The 22,253-nt window shown below is 43.1% G+C and overlaps 1 protein-coding gene and 1 long non-coding RNA gene across 2 annotated transcripts in view; one reads left to right on the top strand and one right to left on the bottom strand.

The window, feature by feature from the left end:
* Positions 1 to 14,136, bottom strand: part of LOC131481644 (uncharacterized) — a 14,148-nt gene extending 12 nt beyond the window's left edge. The window contains exons 1-3 of the long non-coding RNA XR_009246469.1: positions 13,919 to 14,136; positions 11,173 to 11,323; positions 1 to 122 (exon numbers count right to left, since the gene is read on the bottom strand). The exon at positions 1 to 122 is cut by the window's left edge and continues 12 nt beyond it. This is a non-coding gene — a long non-coding RNA (uncharacterized LOC131481644). The remainder of the gene's footprint in view (positions 123 to 11,172; positions 11,324 to 13,918) is intronic.
* Positions 1 to 15,468, top strand: part of STAMBPL1 (STAM binding protein like 1) — a 43,347-nt gene extending 27,879 nt beyond the window's left edge. The window contains exons 3-11 of the mRNA XM_004583376.2: positions 1,155 to 1,372; positions 3,524 to 3,599; positions 5,765 to 5,860; positions 8,489 to 8,846; positions 10,538 to 10,662; positions 12,459 to 12,596; positions 13,381 to 13,493; positions 14,173 to 14,272; positions 15,153 to 15,468. Coding sequence (XP_004583433.2) covers positions 1,155 to 1,372; positions 3,524 to 3,599; positions 5,765 to 5,860; positions 8,489 to 8,846; positions 10,538 to 10,662; positions 12,459 to 12,596; positions 13,381 to 13,493; positions 14,173 to 14,272; positions 15,153 to 15,209 — 1,281 coding nt within the window. The 3' untranslated portion in view covers positions 15,210 to 15,468. The remainder of the gene's footprint in view (positions 1 to 1,154; positions 1,373 to 3,523; positions 3,600 to 5,764; positions 5,861 to 8,488; positions 8,847 to 10,537; positions 10,663 to 12,458; positions 12,597 to 13,380; positions 13,494 to 14,172; positions 14,273 to 15,152) is intronic.
* Positions 15,469 to 22,253: the final 6,785 nt, after the last annotated feature.

Raw genomic sequence — 22,253 nt, 5'->3', positions numbered from 1 at the left:
AGTCGTGGAGATAACAGTAGAGTGGTCCAAAAGCAGTCCTTCTCCAACTGAAACATGCCTGACTCGCTCCAGGCGCCCCCGTTAAAACATTCGTTCTTAGCTCACCTGCCAGGATCCTGAGTCTGTGGATGGGAAGAAAAGCACTTTTTAAAACTCCCATTTGCTGTTGATGCTGCGGATGTGTGGACCAGTACTCTGAGACGGACAGGTCTTAGATCTAGCATCAGTGAACTATGGAGCCAGAGCTTCACTTGCAGGATTCTTGGCTGGGAATTTGCTTCATAGTGGTTTAGTCCTGCATTCAGATCATGTCACGGATCTGAAAATATTTTCTGTCTTAACTGAGACAGCATCTCTTGCCTTTCTAACTTGTAATTGAATACTTCTCTTGAAAACATGTACTCTCTGCTTTTCCAAATGTGTGCACACTGTTTTTATTGAATAATTCGTTTGTATTAGTATCAGTGACTTTTCTTAGTGATGTCTTGTTTTCTAAGTCAAGCAGTAATTTCAACATAATTACTTACTTGTACAAATGCCTAAGCACATTTTTGTTGTTTTAAAAAATTGAGGAAGTGTTTTGGTGCGTCAGAAGGCTTCTTTAGGACTTTCTGGCGGATTTTTCTTTCCATCAGTGATGATAACAATGAGTCCCTGAAAAGTTCTCACTAAAGCTATTCTGGCACAGAATTGAATCCTTCTAGAAGCGCCAAGTCCAATCTACCTGTTGGAAATCCTTCATCGTGGGATGATGTGGACCTGACCGTGGCAGGAATCCACCGAGGGACCGCTTCACATGATCCGATATAGAAACATCCACGGACACATGAGGGTCAGCCAAGTTTCACCTAAAACGGTCCCACATGTTTGCATGCTCAGAACTGCAACATGATTGTTCCCTGCAATCTAGAAAGACACCCTCCTTCAATAGAAGTGTAGGCTTACTGAGTGAGGAGGGGCTAGAGAAGCTTCATCCTTGGAGCATAAAATGATGGGGTCTTTTTGTTGTAGAGATCACATGTTTAAGCAAAAATAAAAGGACTTTGCCCCAACATTAACTCATACTTCTTCAAGTGTTGGCATCAATTTTTAAACAGAGAAATACACTCATTATGGCAGTACACTCATTATGGCATATACATCTTGCTTTGCAGAAAAAGCTGGCTGCTATGCCTGACCACACAGATGTTTCCCTAAGCCCAGAGGAACGGGTGCGTGCGCTCAGTAAACTTGGCTGCAACATCTCCATCAGTGAAGACATCACCCCACGCCGCTACTTCCGATCAGGAGTAGAGATGGAGAGAATGGCATCAGTGTATTTACAAGAAGGAAACCTGGAAAATGCCTTTGTTCTTTATAACAAATTTATCACGTAAGTCTTCTTCCCTGTTTTGGGGGGGAACCTTTGAAATGAAAACAAAATGAGAAAAAATGTTTATTTTGATGTGCCCCTTCGTTGGGAATGTTTTAAGTTTCTTAAAGCAGGCAGAGGTCCAGGTTTTTAATGTGCTCAAAGGCATCTGGAGGCTGAAGGATGAGACGGGACTCAGAGATCTCAGATCCCCTCTCCACAGGTCAGCACAGCCACCTGCCTGTCTTGCTCTTCAAAATTCGATGGCCTGTTGCATGGCTGTGCGTAAGAGTGCACATTGCTGACGGCTACAGCTGTACTGCAGCTCCACTGCAGCACCTGGATGCTGCTGGAAACGTGATTTGTTTGTGAGATGTTGGGGAATAAAAAAAGTCTGATCCAGGTTTATATAGTATTCATTACTTTTTTTAAAGGCAAATTATTAGTCCAGATGAGAATATTAATTTGCGGTACAGTGGGTCACATTGCCGTGAGGCACTGGCATCCACTATGAGCACCGTATAGAGTCTGGGCTGCTCTGCTTACAGTGCAGCTCCCTGCTAAAGTGCCTGAGAGTGAACTAGTAGATGCAAGATTCCCTCTCGCTTCCCTGCCCCCAGCTCTGCCTTTGAAATAAATATCTTTTAAAAAAGAATGTTGAGTAATAGCTATTGCTTCTGTAGCAGATTATACATGTAGACTTATGTATATGATATATTGCATGAGATATTTGTTAGTAACATATTTTAGTTTAAGAGTTAACAGAAGTGGAGTTGGGGCTTGCCTTAATAAGTTGGCAGATTGTTAACTGGAAGGCTCTCCTGTTACCAATAATTATTTTATCTAAGCCAAACAGCCTTTCTTCTTCTTCTTCTTCTTTTTTTTTTTTTTTTTGTTTGGCTTTAAAGCCACATGTTGATTAACTCTGTTGGTTTATTTTAAAAGATCTTCTCTTTAAAAATAAAAAAAATAAATATTTATGACATACAACACACCTTTTGATAGATGTATGCATTGTGGAATAACTAAAGCCATTAGCACACTCATGAACTCACGTGACTTTTTTTTGTATTGAGAATGTGTAAGTTATTCTGCCCGCTGTCTGAGTGCACGATGCATTGTGATCGTAGTTGCAGCGTCACACACTGAATCTCCTGAACTTGCTCCTTCTGTCTGACTAAAGTTGTGTATCTTCTGACAACCTCTCCCTGACCCCATTTCACCCTCCCAGACGCTGGTGCCCACCACTTGCTTCTAAGAGTTCAGCTTCTTCGATTCTAGATTTAAAGGAGATCATGCAGTATTTCTTTGTGCATGGCTTATTTCATTTGTAATTTCACTAATGTAATTGGTTGCTTACCCTGACAACATTTAGGTTAAAAAGACAAAGAACTGCATTTTAAGAACTACATTGTAAGATTATACAGAAGGCAAAATTAAAAAGTTTACTTGCTATAAAAATTTCCAGGTTGATTAAAAATGGTTTATAATCTTTATCCTACTAGGAAAAACTACTTGTCTTATTTGCTTTGCTTTTACAAAAGTAAGCAATAAATTTCCAGTTGGAGATTAAGGACAACTCATTGCTGGCCAAGATTAAAAAAATATATATTTTGTTTCTGAATGACAGGTTGCTGACAGATGATACATGTCTTTTTTGTTTTGTTTTGTTTTGATTTTAACCTTTGGCTTGAGCTTTGCACACATCCTCTGGAATCCCGAGTGTGATGATGAAGGGATTGTTGCTTCAGTACAGATTCACAGTTAGAAGTTATGATAGGCACACACTGATGGTCCTCATTCATCAGTGGTCGTCTGAGCCTTCTGCAAGGGCGAGAAGGAGCTCACATCAGTCGTTCCCAGTTCTTACATTTTCCAAGTCCTCTTGGTTAGCAGCAGCACACAGTATAGAAGAGGAGAGTGGTCAGCACCCGAGACAAACCAGACTTGGTTTGATTAGGAAATATCCTGACCATTACTCTGTTAGCTTCAGTACTTAGTATGCTGAGCTTGGGTCAAGTTTCATAGAAAAGGCAGGCAGAAAGGTGTTAAGTAAAACACTATTGACCATGTCCTCGTTGTGAAGGCTACTTACTGTATCAGAAACCACCATTGTGTGCCTGCTGTCAAATCATGCTAAGGATGCCATGTGTTTTTTTCCCCTTTCTGTAGCTTGTTTGTAGAAAAGCTTCCTAGCCACCGAGATTACCAGCAGTGTGCAGTACCCGAAAAGCAGGATATTATAAAGGTATCGTGGGGTTGATTTCCTGCTGTGGGATCCAGTGCTCCCTAAGTACCCAGTATTGATTCACCGTCTTTCCTTTCTGCCTCTCTCTTGTCCTCTTGGGAGTTTGAGCACAAGAAACTCATTCCATTAACCAGTGTTTCGATTTCTTCTTCGACTCTTAATGATCATTACTGAGACCATCCGGGGTGTCTAATTGATGCTTTGGTATTATGGGGGTTGGGGAAGAAAGCTGTTGGGGATGTGCTCAGCCACTTTTGGTGTGATGAAGAATTAGTCTTTGTTTCCTCCCAGAGGTGAACAGAATGGTTGAATGTTTCCTGAATTTATTGGAGGCAGTCATTTTTGATTGGTTTTAATTTTTCCTTATAATACCCAACTTTAATAAGTTTTGAAAGTCAGAATTGTTGTTAAGGAAACAATGAAGTTCTAGCTTTTTTCATATACTTGTGTTGGGATTATAGATAAAGTGTTGAGACAGTGGCCTGGCTGGAATGCTCGCCAAGAAGAAGCAAGATTGTTAGAATGCATTTATTTACTCATCAACATGTGTTACATAATCGCAAACATTGCTAGCTGAGAAAGGTATCTTTTGAAAGATTATTTTATTAGTCTGCAACGTAGAATTACAGAAAAAGGAAGAGGCAGAGAGAAAGATCTGTCTCCTGCTCAGTGCCCAAGAGGCCAGGCAGAAGCCAGGAGCTTCTCAGTTTCCCGTGTGGGTACAAGGACTTAGGCTGTTGTGCTGCCATCCCGGCAGGGAACTGGACTGGAAGTGGAACAGCAGGGACACAAACTGGCGCCCATATGGGTTGCCAGCATCACAGGTGGCAGCTTTACTCACAATACCACCATGCCAGCTCAGGGAATATATCCTTCTAAATAAGCAACTTAAAATGTTTCATGGTACCAGAGTGATAGAGTATAAAGCTAGTCCTCTATTTGCAGAGCTGGCATCCCATAAGGGCACCAATTCAAATCCTGGCTACTCCATTTCCAATCCAGCTTCCTGCCTATGGCCTGGGAAAGCAACCGAGGGTGGCTCAAGTCCTCGGGTCCCTTCACCCATGTGGGAGACCTGAAAGAAGCTTCTTACTCCCAGCTTTGGACCAGCCTGGCTCTGGCCATTGCTGCCATAAGGGAGTAAGCCAGCAGATGGAAGATCTTTCTCCTATCTCTCTGACTTTCAAGTGAAAAACAGATGTAAAAATATTTCCATTTATTGGGCTTCACTAGTTTGTGTTGGTATCATATGAAGGAAGAGGAAGCGTCATACATTCAAAGCCAGGCAGAGCTGTCGTGTCTGAAATCTCCCATCTATTTCAGAGTTCTGTTCTTATTGCCAGTGGTATTACTCTTTTCCTATAACTTAGAGTGTCTTTTATTTTTATCCATAGGAGAAAAATTCTCCAAAGCCTATGCCTTTCCCGTGCTTATTCTTGTTGGACAGATGGATAGAATGAAACGACGAGCGATGAGTAAATGAGTGGCAAAGGATTAGGAGAACAGAAATTGTGGCGGAAGAGACAGAGTAGAGGCAGGGGTCTCAGGGTCCCATCCAAGCTGAGCCAGAAGGCAGCTGCATGATACTGATGAGGCTTTCTAGCTGTCTGGGCTTTTGTCTCATCACCTCTGAGGATAGCGCTGGTTGGACAAGATCATGCTTCCCAGGTCTTCCTACTGTTGAGAACCTCTGGGGGAGTTGTGTTGGAACTAGATCCCCTGACTCCTTCTCCACAGTAGATATGGGAATAAGTCTGGGAATCACATTGTTATAAAAAGTGGCCTAATTGTTCCTTACAGTTGCCATGTCTAGAATCCTTGCCTACCATTTGCTCTCGAATATTCCTTCTCACTCTAATGCTATGTGGTTATCTGCCATGGAGTGCACAATTACAAACTTACCAACCAAGGGGGAACTTGTCAAAGCACAAGCCAGGGCTTAACCAACCAGTGGGTCTGTTAAGGGAAAACTTCTTTCTCTGCTGAGAAGTTGTGATTTGGAGCCCTTAAAAAGATTTATTTATTTTTTGCCATCATCTTTGATTACTTGTGACTTGATATCTGATTTGCATACCAGTTGTTTTTTTCTTTCTCAGCTAATGATCTGAAAGAGTATTCTGAAAATCTCACTAATAAATACATATGTGTGTATATATTTTTAAAAGAAACTGAAGGAGATTGCATTCCCAAGGACAGATGAATTGAAAAAGGACCTCTTAAAGAAATACAATGTAGAATATCAAGAATATTTGCAAAGCAAAGTAAGTTCAATTAGTATAGTTATTTCATGAGTGTTTTCTGTGCAAATATTTTTTGAATTTCATTCTTATGAGTTTCTTAAATGTTTATGCATTTAAATTAAAAATTAAAGATGTAGTGATGTAAAGTCAATAAAAAATTCATGTTAAGATTCAGGTTAAGTACTTGTAACAAAGAGGTGATATTTTATTTCCCTACAATGTCTAATAAAGCAATGTATTAGGAAATAGATGTCCTACGAAGATTTCAGTAGAGCTTTTTTGCCCAATCCCTGCTCCTGTAACACTGAGCCAAATGGCTGCTGTTGTCCAGATGGATGGAGGCCACAGGAGGTAGAGAGAACAGTACGTGGTTTCTGATGTATGTGATACGATCTTGGAAATATGAATTTGAGTCTTCAGAAGAAAGATTTATATTTTTGGTTTTACTTTTTAAAGGATGTATACATTTATTTGAAAGAACCAGGGGAGGAGGGGTGGGCAGAGACAGAGAGATCTTCCATACACTGATTTATTCCCAAATGACTACAACGCCCAGACATGTGCCTGGCTGAAGCCAGGAGCTGGGAGTTTCTTCCAGGTCTCTCACATGGACGCAGGGGCCCAAATGCTTGGGCTGTCTTCCACTACTTTCTCATTCACATCATCGAATTAAGATCAGAAGTAGACTGGTTGCCTTAACTCTGCTGTGCCAGGAATCAAGCTGGTACCCACATGTTAAAGTGGTTCAACCCACTATGCCACAGTGTTAGCCTTTTAAACACCAAATCACCATGTATGTCTCAAATTTCAGCCTTTAAAAAAAATTATATGTATTTGAAAGGCAAATCTACAGGGAGAGAATGACAGGATCTTCTGTCCACTGGTTCACTCCCCTAATGGCACATGGCTGGAGCTGAGCTGATCTGAAGCAGGAGCCAGGATCTTTTTCCAGGTCTCCCACACAGATTCAGGGTCAGAAGGGTTTGAGTCATCCTCCACTGCTTTCCCAGGCCTTGAGCAGGGAGCTGGAAGGGAAGTTGGGTGGCTGGGACATGAACTGTCATCCATAAGGGATGCCGCATGATGCTGCTCCACAGCACTGCAGGTGAAGCATTCGCCGCATAAATTTCATCCCTAAACCCTGAAGTCAGTGTTACAATAAGAACACCTGTATAGGCAACGTCTAATAACATCAACTAGGTGGTGGTTTCTGGATTGCTATTAAATGAAGAGTGAAAATGATAATGATATCTAAGAGACAGGAATGAAAAGAAATTGTTGCTCAATTCAAAATGTGAATTTTTAATTTGAGACTTTCACTATTGATGTTGTTTTGCATTTCTTTTGTGCGTTTATTTGCTTTGAAGTCAGCCATTTTCACTGTCACTTCTGCCCAATGTGACGAGTTCTGAAAATGATTATAGAGCTTTTTGATTTTCTCTGGGCAACGCCGGAAGGCTGATTTGAGTGTGGTTTGAACTAATTGGTAGAAGTTACGTATTAATAATTTTATTTGAAACAGTAATGATGAAAACAGTCTTGGAGGCCAAGGGTACAGTTAGGGAGAAAAAGGCCTACTCCCCTTTCCCTTCCACCTCTGTCGCCCCCTGCTGGATCTTGTTGGGATAACAGCTGTGCAAGCTGGTCCTTGGACACTTCGCTTTATACTTCAGAGTGCACAGTCGCATCCACTGTAGAAAGTCCCGTGGGAGCTTCTGAGCAGAAGACAGGAGCCTTACTGCAGACAGCCCTGGCATTCCCTGGGAGTTGGTGCAGGAGCTGGGAGCCCACCCAAGAGCTGCTCAATCAGAATTTGCCAGTTAGCAGGACTCTGGGGCATCGTGATACACATGAAGAAAGTACTGCCATAAACTGTCACCTGCACCACCCCACCTCACAGTAGCTCCCAGGACCCTTCGTGCTTTAGAGTCAGTTGAGGATCTGGTAACAGTTTTATACCCACTGTTCTCATAATGCCTGGGCATATTTTTAGAACTGGGAAGTTTGGGATGTTAAGAAGACTCCTGGTTGGTTGGGCGATGGGTGATTGGAACACGTTTTGAGAACCATTACTTGGTGGTTCTCCCCTTGTCTGTCAAATTCCAGCTGATTCAAACACAGAACATTCAGGGTAGCACTGTCGAGTAGAACTTCCCACGATGATAGGACTGTGCCTGTATGCATCCATCTTCAATGCAGTAGCCATTGCCACATGTAACTACTGCTTGAGGGGTTGAATGTCTAATTTTATCAACTTTTAATTACAGTCCAAATAGCTTCATATGGCCACTATTTTGGACAGTAGAGTTGAGGGGTGAGCTGTTCCGTACAGTCTGGTCAACAAGGCTGAACAGACGACCCTAACTGTGATTTTCCAATATTTAGAATTGCAGGGGGATGGAGGAAACCTGTTTGTCATGACTTTTTCTCTGGGATGACAGGAGTGGACGTTGAATTGCTGTCTTAATCGGAATAAAGGGATTTTGCTATGGTATTGTGCATTTCCCGGGCTGCTGCATGAGAGCCCCTGTGGAAGTATTGCTGTGTCAGGCTGGCTGCCTACGGGAAGACCAAAAGGGTCTCATCCCAGTTTGACATTTTTTTGCCTTGGAAACTAACTTTTTCCCTCTTGCAATCACATTTTTTTAGAACAAATATAAAGCTGAAATTCTCAAAAAACTGGAGCATCAGAGATTGATCGAGGCGGAAAGGAAGCGGATCGCTCAGATGCGCCAGCAGCAACTGGAATCGGAACAGTTTCTGTTTTTTGAAGATCAACTCAAGAAGCAAGAGTTGGCCCGGGGTCAGATGCGAAGCCAGGAGAGCCCAGTGCTGTCAGAGCAGATTGATGGGAGTGCTTTATCCTGCTTTTCCACGCACCAGAACAACGCCCTGCTGAACGTATTTGCAGAGCAACCAAATAAAAGTGATGCAACCAGTTTGGCTGGTCACTCTCCTCCAGTGAACCGGGCCCTAAAGCCAGCTGCTACTCTAAGTGCAGTGCAGAGTAAGTGGTGGCAGGCACTCCTGTAAAGACATCCTGGCTCGTCTGATGCGAGCACATTCCTGTAGCGTCAGAGAAGGTTCTCGTTCCACTGTTCATTGTTATAGGATACCTGAATGTAGGACAGGATTAACCTTCCTGGACTCTCTGGTTGTAACTGTATATAAAAGCAGTTCAGAAAATTCCTGAAAAAAAATGTTTCTTTCAGTGCAATTTTTTTTTTCATAATACATGGAAAACATTATGTAAAACTATTCTTTTATTTCAATTGTCTGCGTAAAATAAGCTCAACATTTTGTTTGATTTCAAAGACAGAGAGAGACAGAGAAAGATTTTCTTCTGCCTCCAAATGCCTACAACAGCAAATGCTGAACCAGGCTAAGCCAGGAGCCTGCAGCCCAGTCCAGGGCTCCCACATGGGCGGCAGTCCCAAGTGCTTCAGCTATCATTTGCTGCCTCCCATGGTGCACATTAGCAGGATTGAAATGGATTGCTAGTGGAGTAGTTGAGACTTAAACCAGGCATTCTGGAAAGATGCTGGCATCCCACGGGGGACTTAGCCACCAAACCAAGCGTCTGTCCCGGTCATACTTGTAATTGCGTTTTTCCATGACCATGTTGGATCGCCCTCATGCAACCTTAAAATTCAGGAAGTATGCTTTGTCTCTGATAGAACAGAGACCTTTAATAATACAACTGTGTTTTGTTGATCGACAGAGGTTTGCAATGAGAGTACCGTACATCTCTTCCATGTGTTTTAAATAAGAAACATATGCATCTTTAAGGTGAATCCTTGCCCTGGAGAGGACGGATGTGAGGAAACTGTCTAGACCTTTGCTCAGCCACGTAAGCTTTATGCTCAGTGGCTTCAGAGGAACTCTCGTACACTGACGGCTAACCTCTCGCTGGGGCGTGTGTTCCTGCCAATAGGAGCTGCCCCTCATTGTTGCTAAATCAGTGCTGGCCAGTTTCCAAAATCAAGGAGGGATTTATTCCTGGCAGACACTGTCAAATGGAGTTTGTGTTCTCATTTTTTTTAATGAGTGAACAACCATCTTCTAAGTTACTTACTGCTCATAATTACAAAAAATGCTGTGCCTTTTCTTCCCGGCCATCAGCTTTCATGCAGATAAAATAACGTCGTCTCTCTGGATATGACATGTGTAAATAGTTTAGCCAAACGTGCTCACATGTTTCTACTGCCTTTCTGAAATAATTTGTTGTAGAAGATATTTTTTTAAAGTGTTTGAAAGGAAGAGAAACCCACAGAGAATCATTCATTTCCTAAATGAATAATTTAATGGTCATGATTGAGCCAGGAGCCAGGAATTCATTGCAGGTCTCCCACGTGGGAGGCGGGACCCAAGCACTGAAGCCTTCATTGGCTGCATCCCAGGGTGTGCAGCAGCAGGAGACTGGAAGCCAGAGACGGTACTTGAACCTGGGCAGTCTGCTTAGGGCACAGGTGTCCTGATGAGTCTGCTGCATCAGACGTCCACCCCACACAATGCAATTTAACCTCATCCTATTCAGTGGCTTCTGTTGAAGGGTTTTTAAATAGAACATAGGAAATGCAGTGCCTAACTTGTTTTTAAATGTTTTTAATCTGACTGCATTTGCCTGCTGAAAACAGTTCTCACAGACAAACTACAAAGTTTGTTTTCTTAGTGCTGTCTCCTTTTTCTGTTTCTTAGATTTAGTGGTTGAAGGGCTGCGATATGTAGTTTTATCGAGAGATCTTTGCCATAAATTTCTGCAGCTGGCGGAATCCAATACCCTGCGAGGCATAGAAACCTGTGGCATCCTCTGTGGAAAGCTGGTATGGCCCTGCTCCTCTCTCTGGCAGCACAGCCTTTCTTGTGATAGGCCTGGGGGAATAAGAGTGTGCTGGGACTTGTGAATATTATGAAGTTACCTTTACGTAGATCATAAAAGGTCATGATGGGTAGAACTAATCTTAAAACATGGTTTATGAAATATCAGGAACATTACAAGAGCTTGTTATGGAGAGTCAAGTCAAACTGTAAATCTTCGGAACAATGTAAATTACAGATCTACTTTCCAATCTAAATCCCTCTTTCTATGCAACTGTTGCGATTGTCAGCTGACTAACTTCTTGGCTCAACCTGTGGCAAGTGCCATCTTACACCGTCCTTTTTCACATGTGCAGATGATCAAACTAGGGCTTCGTTGTGTACTTTAGAGTAAAGCAATCATCTCAGCAAGCTAACCTCTAAAATCGCAAGTCAATGATGGAAGGTATCAAAGTAGCCATAAAAGAGAATGTCAAAATAGAGGTCAAAAAGAGAAGACTCATTTAATTTCCTACCTGAAGCAGAGGAATGTGTTTCTTTGGAAGTATCCCCCTCATGGTCTATTTCTGAGTCCAGGCACCTTTTCAATCCTCAACATTGAGCTTAAATGACATGTTTTATTCATTACACCTTCTGTTATACTCCAGCGTGTCATCACCACCTCCCCTGCAAGAGAGAGAAAGTTACTGGTGACAGGTGTAAGAGAATGTTCCCCTACAGTCACGGCCATTGCCCTACAGGCATCCGTGTGCCACTGATGCTTCCTCCCCTGTGTCACGGGTCAGATTTAGTTTGATGCCTTCATCACACAAGCATTTACTATGCATGCCCTGGCACTGTGCAGGGTGTTGGCATTCAGTCTTCTATAACAACCCCAATCTTTGCCACATGATGCTTCCATGGTTTTTGTAAAGAACTAGACAGGTTGATTGTAAGGTTACCTGAGTGCTCTCAGTGGAATTGCAAGGTATCATGGAAATGTCTAACTGGGAATCTAAACCAAGTTGTTGAGTAGTGGCCAGGAGGGCTTTGCAATGAATGGGAGTTTAAGTTTAGCCTGAAGAATACATGAAACAGCTGAGAAAAAAAGGACAGAATGGAAGAAGAGCTGCCGTCAGGGCTAAAGGCATAGTGTTCTGTAGCACTGCAGCGTAGGCTGGAGGGAGGAAGGCTGGGAAGGGCAAGCTTGCCCTGGGGGAAGACAGTATTTCACCTGGCAACCTTCTCCCACTGAAGATCCCATCCCACTTCACACCCTTCTTCCTCGTGGTCTTTCCTTGTTCTAAATTGCAGACCCTAAAGATTTTCTGCCTTGTGGAAGATTTTAGTCCTTTAGCTAATATTAGAAGTAAGTAGTGAATTGAAAGGTCAAATGAAATTGAAGCAACACCGTCAACCTCCACATACGTACAGGAACATGACACAGTTATTTAATGACTCTCTCCCTTTCCCAAGAAACTGCCACTGCTTCGTTCTGCTGCTTGGCACTCTTTGTTGGGTAAACTTCCATCTCTGCTGCCCACAGATTCTAGTTCCCACTTATGGGCTGGTTTCTAGTGCAAAGTAGCTTTCAAACTCCAAATAACTGATTCTCAGATTTGTTTTAAATAATACACTTTTTTATTTGAAATATTAGTGTTGGATTAAATGATTTTGAATTGTGATGAAAGGGTGTGTGTGTGTACAAGGGTCGGTGACAATGTGTGTGGTAAAAGATGCTTGTTCTTGTAGCAAAGCACTGAACATGTTGTTTGTTTCTCCTGTCGTGTGTTTGCTGTTCTTTCTGCTGATTGTCTTTTAGACACATAATGAGTTTACTATTACCCACGTAATTGTGCCAAAGCAATCTGCAGGGCCAGACTACTGCGATATGGAGAATGTTGAAGAACTGTTCGGTGTTCAAGACCAACATGACCTTCTCACTCTGGGATGGATCCATGTACGTTGGACCTTTTGGGTTTCAGGTGATTTTATGCCGGCTATCTTTCTCCTTGAAGAAATTTAGCTTACTTTAAATAATTTCTTGTTTTTAATCTTTTCAAGTGTCCTAAATACAGTCAGATGGAAGCACTTTCTTCCATGCTAGGCTTACCTAAACTGGTCAGATTTCAGTTTGTGTGTAGCCAGAAGCTTGAAAGTTTTTTTTATTCTAATTCCCATTCTTTCTTACCCATGTGCTTGTTGAGTAACTATGTGAGATCCAAACACCTTACCCAGCTCAGAGACTAATTATTCCCACTTACAAAGAATGGCAGTGATGTGGTATATTTGGTGAAAACTTTGTTTTCCTGTCCATGGTTTTGTATATGGGTGTGTGCGATCTCAGACCTCTTCATCTTATCAGCTGTGTGACCATGCGTCCTGGTTTGCAAAGCCAAGACAATGAAATTAGTTTTGCACAGATGTGGCGTAATGATTACATGAATATCTCCTCCAAGTCTCTGGCAAGCGAATTTCCACGTTTTTGTTTTCCAACAAGAAGAAAGTACATTAAAACTCCTAAGAAGCCCTTCTAGAGTCATGGTGACTCCAAAGAATCAGATGCAAATGCATAAAGGGAAGGCTTGTGCTAGCAAAATATGTATTTTTACATCCTTTTGTAACCATGACGAATGATGGTAAAAGGAGAAAAAAACAAACAAGTAGGATATTGTCTTAGAACGGACTGTGTCCTGGCCAAGTCTCAGCTGCCCTGGTGAGAGTGTGCCCTTTTCTCTCTGTAGACACATCCCACTCAGACAGCATTCTTATCCAGCGTTGATCTTCACACTCACTGTTCGTATCAGCTCATGTTGCCAGAGGCTATCGCCATCGTCTGTTCACCAAAACACAATGAGTAAGTGTAGCTGTGGGGTGGCGGGGTGGTCCAAGGAAAGCTTTGTCTGGGGCTGCTGGGTTCGTGGGTGTCCACCTGTACACTGGGTTGTGGCACTTGGGTCAGTAGGCACAGGATGCCCTTGGGAAAAGGAGAGGGGTGGTGGCCACTCCCATATACCTTAGTGCAGGGAGCAGGGCTCCTAAGCTCGGTGGTCCTCAGTGTGTGCATCCTTGACACCTCCCCATCTTGGACTGACTGACGTGACCATGAAGTGAGCTGATAGGGAATGTCAGTAAGTGCTAACTTAGTGTGTAGCAGCACAAAAAGCACTCAGAAAATACTTGCTGTTGCCACAGATACCATTGGCATTTTTGGGAAAGTTAGAACTAGCTGTCCTATGTCGCTTCCCCCAGGTCTCAGCTTCTTCTCCGTGGGCTCATCACCTTAGCGCAGCTTGCTCCTTCCTGGTATGGCCTGCAGGTGCTTGGAGACAGGATGTTGCCTCTTCTGGGTTTCTCTCCTCAGCCCTGAGATCAAAAGATGGCTGTAACAGAAAAAAAGAATCACTTGGAAGTGCTACTTTATGAACATTCTTTATCCTCTCTGAGGGCTGTGTACACTGTGGTATTTAAAGCACCTGAGGAGCCCAGAGGATGCTTAATTTTTTTACTTCTTTTTTTCTCTCCCTGAAATTCAGCACTGGCATCTTCAGGCTCACCAACACTGGCATGCTTGAGGTTTCTGCTTGTAAAAAGAAAGGCTTTCATCCACACACCAAGGACCCCAGGCTGTTCAGCGTGAGTACACAGGGATGGCCATCTTGCAGCTACTTATTTTTCACTGCCTTCCTCCCTACCATGCTAGGAGAAGCAGGAACAGTCTAACATGGGTTAAAACGTACTGCTTAGTGTGAAGTCTTACTCTCAAGAAATTAGATGACCTCTTGTAAGTAATCTCTGATTTCCTATCACTAGTATTTTACTAAAAAGAACAACTCAGTGTTTCTCTAGTGGAGTTGATGAAGCATAAAGTTACCTCTCCCTGTATATATTTGTCTGATAGTAAGTTTGCTGCAGAGCTCAAATAAGCAAAGAATTGCTAGACAAATGCCTCGGGAATTCTTACTGCTTCGTATGGCATAAGTGAAGTCATACTTTTGATTAGTTTCGTATAACCCAAAGGAAACATTTTGTATAATTATTAAAATGCATTTATTTGCAAGGCAGATTAGAGAGAGAGACAGCAAACATGCTTTGATCTACCAGATCTCTCTCCACATGTGCCACTCGGACCTTTATCCCTGCTTTCCCCGGCTGATTAGCAAGGAGCTGGTCTGAACGTAGAACTAGTGCTGGGGCAAGAATCAGCGCTCCTCTGGGATGCTGCTGGCTTAGCCAGCTGCACCACAATGCTGGCCCCTAACTACATCTTTTCTGACTGTTTGCTTCGAAGTCCCGTGGATGTAACACTAATATTTTGAAGTAAGAATTTATTTAAAATGGAAGCTAGCTGGTAATCTCAGTAAATATTGTTGAAAATGAATGAAGGAGATTGTACTTTTTCTGAAAAGAAATCTCTATAAAATTAGAAAAACAGGTTTATTAGGAAATGCACACTCTGTCCCTAAAGAGAATCACATTTAAGTTTTATTATGTAAACTGTTTTTTCCTTTCCTAGGTTTGCAAACATGTGTTGGTAAAGGACATAAAAACAACTGTGTTGGACCTGAGGTGATGTGTTCTGAACAGAGCGCCATCAACACCCAACTCCCACCCATGGACATGTGGCTGCTGGATTTTCTTAAGATGTTTCCAGAAGTGACTGATATTTTATATTTATACATTTTAGATCAGAAAGTTTGATATTTATTGCTCTTGCATATTTTGAAGTTTTCTTTGGGGATCGATGTGTCTTAAGAGAGACCACATGGTATTAAAACAGTCCCTATAATGTACCCAAGTCCACCAACCTGACAATAAATTGTGCTGCAAGCTACAGGATGCCTAATATTTACAAAAACCTCTGTGTATGTTCTTAGAGCTTCAGATGTTCCATGATATTTGTGTTTATTCATGTAAACCGTAATTCCCAACAAGTAATTCTGAGTAATGGTAGGTAGTCAGACATTCTGTTACTGCAACTTTTTCCTGTGGAAAAAAAGGCAAGTAGTTTCCACCTGTGGACGGGGTGGCTGCAGTAGGTGGAGCCCCTACTGTGTTTTCAGTGTCAACCAATCCCACGCCCAGAGAGAGAAGTCTGCAGTGAATTCTAGTGGAGGACCCCAGAACAACAGGCTCTGCCTTGGGGATCAGGTGGGCCAGGAGCAGCATTGGGTTCATGGACTTAAATCGGAAGACTAAAAGCAGAGAGGCTTGCTAGAGGAATGAGGCAAGGCCTATAAAAATCAACAGGGTGGAGGAGGGGGAAAATGAAGCATAGGGAATAACTGATCATTCTTAGCCAAAATAATTGCAATGAATGTTTTAGACGTACAAGTCTTCTATAGAAACCACTGCATAAAGAATAGCAATGAAATAAATCAGAAGCTGAACAGAGTGACAGAAATACCATGTTCTGGTATTACTAAGTCTTGGAATGACACTTAGGACTTGGAGCATTGGAGCAAAAGAGATGAGAGAAGGAAAGAAATACAGTTGGAAGTTGAACTGGTAGGGACAACCAGGATAGAATGCTGACACTATCAAATATAAGAGATACATGCAAGTGATGTTGAATACTGAGACTACAGGAAGATTCTGTGGGATGCTCAGTGAAGACTGATCCTGTAGGCACCATCTTAATCTGGACAGAAATAGCTCCCAGGCCCCAGGAGGCTGCTAAGCTGGTTGTGCTTGGACCATCTTTTTGTCTCCCCTCTCTTCCCTTTAGGATCATTAATCTAGCTTGCTTCTCTTTTCTTTCTAACTTTCAAGTTTTATTCTCCAGCTATCTCTCCCTGGATCTCCAGATTTTCCACCTAGTGAGGTCAAACAATTTAAATCTACCTTTCTCTCTTTCCAGCATCTTGTAGCTGAGCAGTTTTCTAAGACTCCACTTTCCTCCTGAATTGTCGCTGAACTTCCTAAACAGCTCTTCCTTGCACGTTAGCTTCCACCTGCTGTAGTGATTTCTGTGTTCCAAGGAAGGATATTCTCTGAGCTGAGCGCTTGGATGAGGTCACTTTGCCTGAACTGTCATCATGCCATCTAAACTCTGCTCCAGTTCTGCTTTATGAAGAACCTGTTAAGGATAGTTCAGTGGCTAGTTTGTGTTTTATGGTAATTTGCAGCTCGGAAAGTGTATGTCTCACACTTCCGAGATAGAACTGGGCTTGCCCTGGGCATGGGGCTGAGTCTAGGGACCCCCCCTAAGTGAAAGGCCGGTGTGCTGCTTAGGCAACCCACTTTTGTCTTCAGTTTCTTAGCATTTGAGAACACCACGCTACCATGACATACTTGCTCAAAGTAAAAGATTATACAATTTATTTGAGTAACGATAACTGTTGGGATAAGAGATAAATGAAAATTAAGTCATTTATTCTGCTTGTACAGTTCAAGATGCAACAATCAGCCAGGAAGGTGAAACTACAGAGGTGTCTAATAGAAAACCTGTATATACTGAATGGTGCCTCCAGATAGAAGGGACTGAGTTGGCAGCCGTGAGCACTTAGCACCTGAGATTTCCAGCGTGAACAGAAGCAGAAACTATGAGTATGCAAAACCAACTGTGTTCCCCTTGAATAGCCAGTTAGAAGACAATTCTTTCTTTTTCAATAACTAAAGCAGTAAATTGTAGCCATAGAGCAGGGAGGTGCAGTTGGCAGTTTTGCTTCCTTCTAAAGAGAGACAACACCTCCAGTTGCAAGTAAAGTCTAAAGGTCATTTTTGAAGGTGGTGGAATTGTTTTATTGCCAAAAATCAACAGAATTAGCCGGGACTTCCCAAGAGACCTATTCTGAGAGCTGGACTCTTGGATGCCACGGACCTGTGCCCTTGCCTTGCCTGGCAGGAAGAAGCAACAGAAATGCGGGCACATCATTGAAGAAACTAAGCCCAAGCTAGTCAGCCTGTAGGCTGTGCGTACCTGAGTGTGTCCTTGGCCAGCGTGTTCTGGGAGGAGCCTCTGGCAGAGGTACCACAGCTTACTCTTTTGAATGTTTCGATCCTGGAGCTCCCCTTGGCCACCTCCTTGCCCCCTAAAGCCAACAGAGTTCCACTGCTTTTTCAGTTTTGTTTTTCTGTAGAAATTTCAACCAATTAAGCCTGAGCTTTCTTACTTTCTAACACTACTCTGCACACTGTCTGGCATCCAGCACATTTTCATTATGGATTGGAAGGTGCTGATTCAGACTCCATTGTTGGAGTCCCTAAGTAAGAGTATTTGGAGGTCTTTAATCTAAAATGGGTAACTAGAGGGCCCTGAGCCACTGTATTGGGTATCCTTATGAGAAGAGCTTAGAGAAAACAACATACAGAGGAAAGATGGCCAGTCAGACTGGAGAGAGAGGCCTCAGTAGAAACTGGCACATCCATCACGTTGATGTTAGATTCCCAGCATGTGGAACCCTGAGAAGGTAGATTTCTACGTGTGCCATTTAGTTATGGCAACCCCTGAAAGAAAAACAAAATGCAGTCCTGGATAAATATCCACTGTTGTCATTTCCTTTTCTTCCCAGATGCAATTTAGAATGACTTTGTGCATTGTGCAGGGCACACACTATGCTCTCCACAGCCCATATCAACTGCACAGTGTCTGTGGAGTGCTCTTGGCCACTGAAATTGTTCATGGTTTCTGTTCAGTAAGATTTAGTTTGTGGAAATTTGTCTGGTTTTTTTTTTCTTTTTTTTTTTTTTTTTGGAGGCCCCATGCTAGATTCGTTCAGCTTTGTCTTCCCAGTTTATCCCATGTTGCAGCCGCTTCCAGTTATGCTGGAGACTGTGGCGACAATTGCTTGGCCGTAGATGGAGGTTCCTGTTATGAAACCAGCCTAAAGGGATGCAGATGTGCAAAGCAGATGTTTCTCTTGTGGCATTTCCTGCAGAATGTCACCTGTGAAGAGGAGTCTTGAGAAACGTTGTGTGCTTGATAATGACAGAAGAGGTGGACTTGGAAGAGTTTGAACTGTTACGTGTTGTGAATACAGGAACAATGCAAAGACTTCACCCCTGTCCCTTTAAGTAAAATTGTTTCCTTTTCAATACCTTGACTGCTCATCCTGCAACGATGTTTCTCCCTTGGGGACAACTAGCAAAAATATTACTTAGGGAATCATTATACTTACGGTGAATCATGCAGAGAATTACCTACAAATTCACCACACTGATATTGCAGAGGTATTATTATTATTCTTTAGCTGCTCAAAGCTTTGTCTTAGTTTGGGCTACTATTGCAAAAATAGCATAAACTGGGTGGCTTCAACACCAGAGCTTGTATATCTCACGGTGCTGGGGGCTGGGAGTCCAAGGTGCAGGTGGAGCGTAGGGTGAGCTGCCCTTGTTACCCTGTACCCACATGGTAGAGGGAGAGAGAGTCCCCTCCCAGGTCTCTCAGGACACTAACCCCGTGCTGAGGCTCTTCACTCATGAACCAACGACCCCCCAGATTTCTCCCTCTGGGGATGACTTCAACATAGGAACAATAGTCTGTAGCAAGGCATGCCCCAAATGACCTTGTTTGTATATAGACTGCCACAGGGAGGCTGCCAACCATGCCCTTAGGTATGAAGGATGTATTTTAAAAAGTGCCCAGGGCTGGCATTTGGCTCAGTGGTTAAGGCTTTCTGTCCAGGACATGCGTATCTCATGTGTGACTGCCCGGGTTCCTGTCCAAGCCCCACTCCATGGCTTCTTGCCGGCCGTGGAGGAAGCCGATGATAGCTCCGGTGTTTGAATTCTTCCCGTCCATGTGGGAAACCTAGGATTTTCTGGACTCCCAGTTTTGATCTGGCTTTTGCAGGGATTTCGGGAGTAAATCAGTGTATGGAAAATCTCTCCACACTCCACTCTTCTCTCTATCCCAGGGGGTATTGGGACAAAATATAATCTACATTCTGTCATTATGGATTTATCTGTGATATTCTTGTTATTTTACATAAATGGAATCATAATACGTGAGCTATGGTATCTGCTATTTTTCTATTAGCACATGTATTTGAAGGTTCCTCAAAGTTATATAGTATGTGTCCTGTCATTTTTTTAATTGCTAATGTCCCATCACATGTATGTATTAGGCTGGTGTATTGATGTATTAGTGGACATCTGAGCTGTTTCCCGTTTGGCTGTCATTGACAGGAGTGCTGTAAAGACAGGAATATGTACTCAGTTCAAGTACTTTAGTACTTGCTTTCAAGTCTCTTGAATGCATGCTCAGGAATAGACTCGCAGGACCATATGGCAGCTCTATATTTAACTTGCTGTTTTCTGCACAGCTGAGCCATTTTACATTCTCACTAGCTGAATACAAGGGTTCCAATTTTTCTACACTCTTACTGATACTTTTTTCTATTTATCATAGCCATCCTAGTAGATGGGAAATGGAGTTTTTGAATGAACAACACATGATCCAAGCTTACTTATTTCAGAGCGGGACTTTGGTAACAGAACAGAGGGGATGATGAAGGTGCGTCTGAGGCGTCCAGGGCTTGCTTGCGTTCCGTATGCTCCTTGCTGTGGGATGCCCATCGCAGGCTTGCACCACACTCGCTGCCGTCGTGTTTAGAACTGAACACCATCAAGCAGTCACTTCTTTCGGAGGGTAGGAACACGCGAAAGAGAACATGTCTCCAGAGCCAACCGTGTGGCACTTCAAAATACTACTGTTATGTTGCATCAAATCCAATGATTTATTCATTCATAAGAGGAGACTACATTAGCACAACTATCTGCAGTTATAGGCTTTTGTTTTTTAAAGGTCAAGAACTGGTTAGCAGTTGACAGAATTGACCTGTTTCATGTATTTTTGCTTGAGTAGGTAATACATTTTTTTAAAAAAAGAAAGGCTTGAAATGAAATTATTTTAGTACATTTCTTAGGGAGTTTCAAGTTGTAACCTACACAGGGAAAGCTGAATTGGTGAAGACAGAAGAATAAAGTTCAAAACTAAATGTGGAAGGAAACAGAAACACGATCTAAGAAGTCTATGGAAAAAAAAAAACAACAACCTTGATTTGATGTGTCTACAAGATCTCCTACCTCCCCCTACCCCGACAGTAAATCTAAGAGCTCAGTCTCTAAAGAGCTGCATTAAATACCGTGCAGCAACCCACCTTATCGCCAGAGCTCAGCATAGTGGATCCCTCTCAGCCTTCCACAAGGGAACATTCTGGAAGAGCTGATGTGTAACAAAACATTATATAATGTGATTCAGACATTTAGTTCCCTGACTTGGGGTGACGAATTTTTTTTAAAGATTTATTTGTATTACAAAGATATACAGAGAGGAGGGGAGACAGAGAGGAAGATCTTCCATCCGATGATTCACTCCCTAGGTGACCGCAACAGCCAGTGCTGCGCCGATCCAAAGCCGGGAACCAGGAACTTCTTCCGGGTCTCCCACGCGGCTGCAGGCCACAAGCAGGCAACTGGATGGGAAGCGGGGCTGCCGGGATTAGAACCGGCGCCCATATGGGATCCCTGGCGCATTCAAGGTGAGGACGTTAGCGGCTAGGCCACGCCGACGGGCTTGGGGGTGAGGAATTTAACCTCAACAGCAAAGTGCTTAAGAGTGGGAAATTAAGCAGAAATCTCATTCGTAGTTTCTTTCATTGCTTGCAACTAGTATTTCACAGAGCCACTGCTGCAGATTCTGCTTTGAAAAATCGTAGTGAGTCAGCAACAGCTCTCAGGGCGTGGGCATGCGTGGTCTGAGTCTCTGTGTTTGGAGTCCCATGTGTGCAGCACTTGGTGGCCTCTGTCTGAACATCTCCAGTGAACATGCTGATGGGCCAACTTGATTTCCGCCAGTCCTCCCCAGCCCTGCTTTTGAACTCTTCCTCTTGTTCAGCACTTGTGTCCCCATCAGAGCTCCTGACCCCACGGCTCAGGTTAGTAAAGTCTGTTTCCTATATATTTCTTTCTTTTTTTAAAGATTTATTTATTTTTATTGGAAAGGCAGATATACAGAGAGGAGGTGAGACAGAGAGGAAGATCTTCTGTCCGATGGTTCACTCCCCAAGTGGCCGCAAGGCTGGAACTGAGCCAATCAGGAGCCAGGAGCTCTTCTGGGTCTCCCATGCGGATGTAGGGTCCCAAGGCTTTGGGCTGTCCTCAACTGCTTTCCCAGGCCACAAGCAGGGAGCTGGATGGGAAGCTGGGCAACCGGGATTAGAACTGGCGACCATATGGGATCCCGGTGTGTGCAAGGCGAGGACCTTAACCACTATGATATCACGCCGGGCCCTGTTTCCCATATATTTCTTCTCCTGCAATCCTTCCAATATTCCCTTGTCTGCTGGCTTCATGTCTGCTTCCTCCCTAGTCTGTGAACTTCATCCAGGCAGAACCATGCCCTGTCTTCTTCATTTCCTTCAACCCTGTCTGCTCTGATGCGTAAAAGCCACATCTCAGGCTGTCCCAGTCCCTTTTTTGGGTCTCATATGTTGAATAAGACCAGCTACGGCAAAGGCTTCTGGGCAGACTGGGCATGTTTGGGCCCAGACAACCTCCCTTCTCCTCCATCAGAAAAATTTCAGGCTGTACTGTAATGAAAATTTTACTAAGGAGAATTTTCAGGCTATGAAAATGAGATGTGCTTTCATTAAAAAGAAATGACTGGAAAATG

Source organism: Ochotona princeps, chromosome 13 (genome assembly GCF_030435755.1).
Source record: "Ochotona princeps isolate mOchPri1 chromosome 13, mOchPri1.hap1, whole genome shotgun sequence".
NCBI lineage: Eukaryota > Metazoa > Chordata > Mammalia > Lagomorpha > Ochotonidae > Ochotona > Ochotona princeps.
Note: the sequence above shows the minus strand (reverse complement) of the source record. Positions and strands in the feature narration are given on the sequence as shown.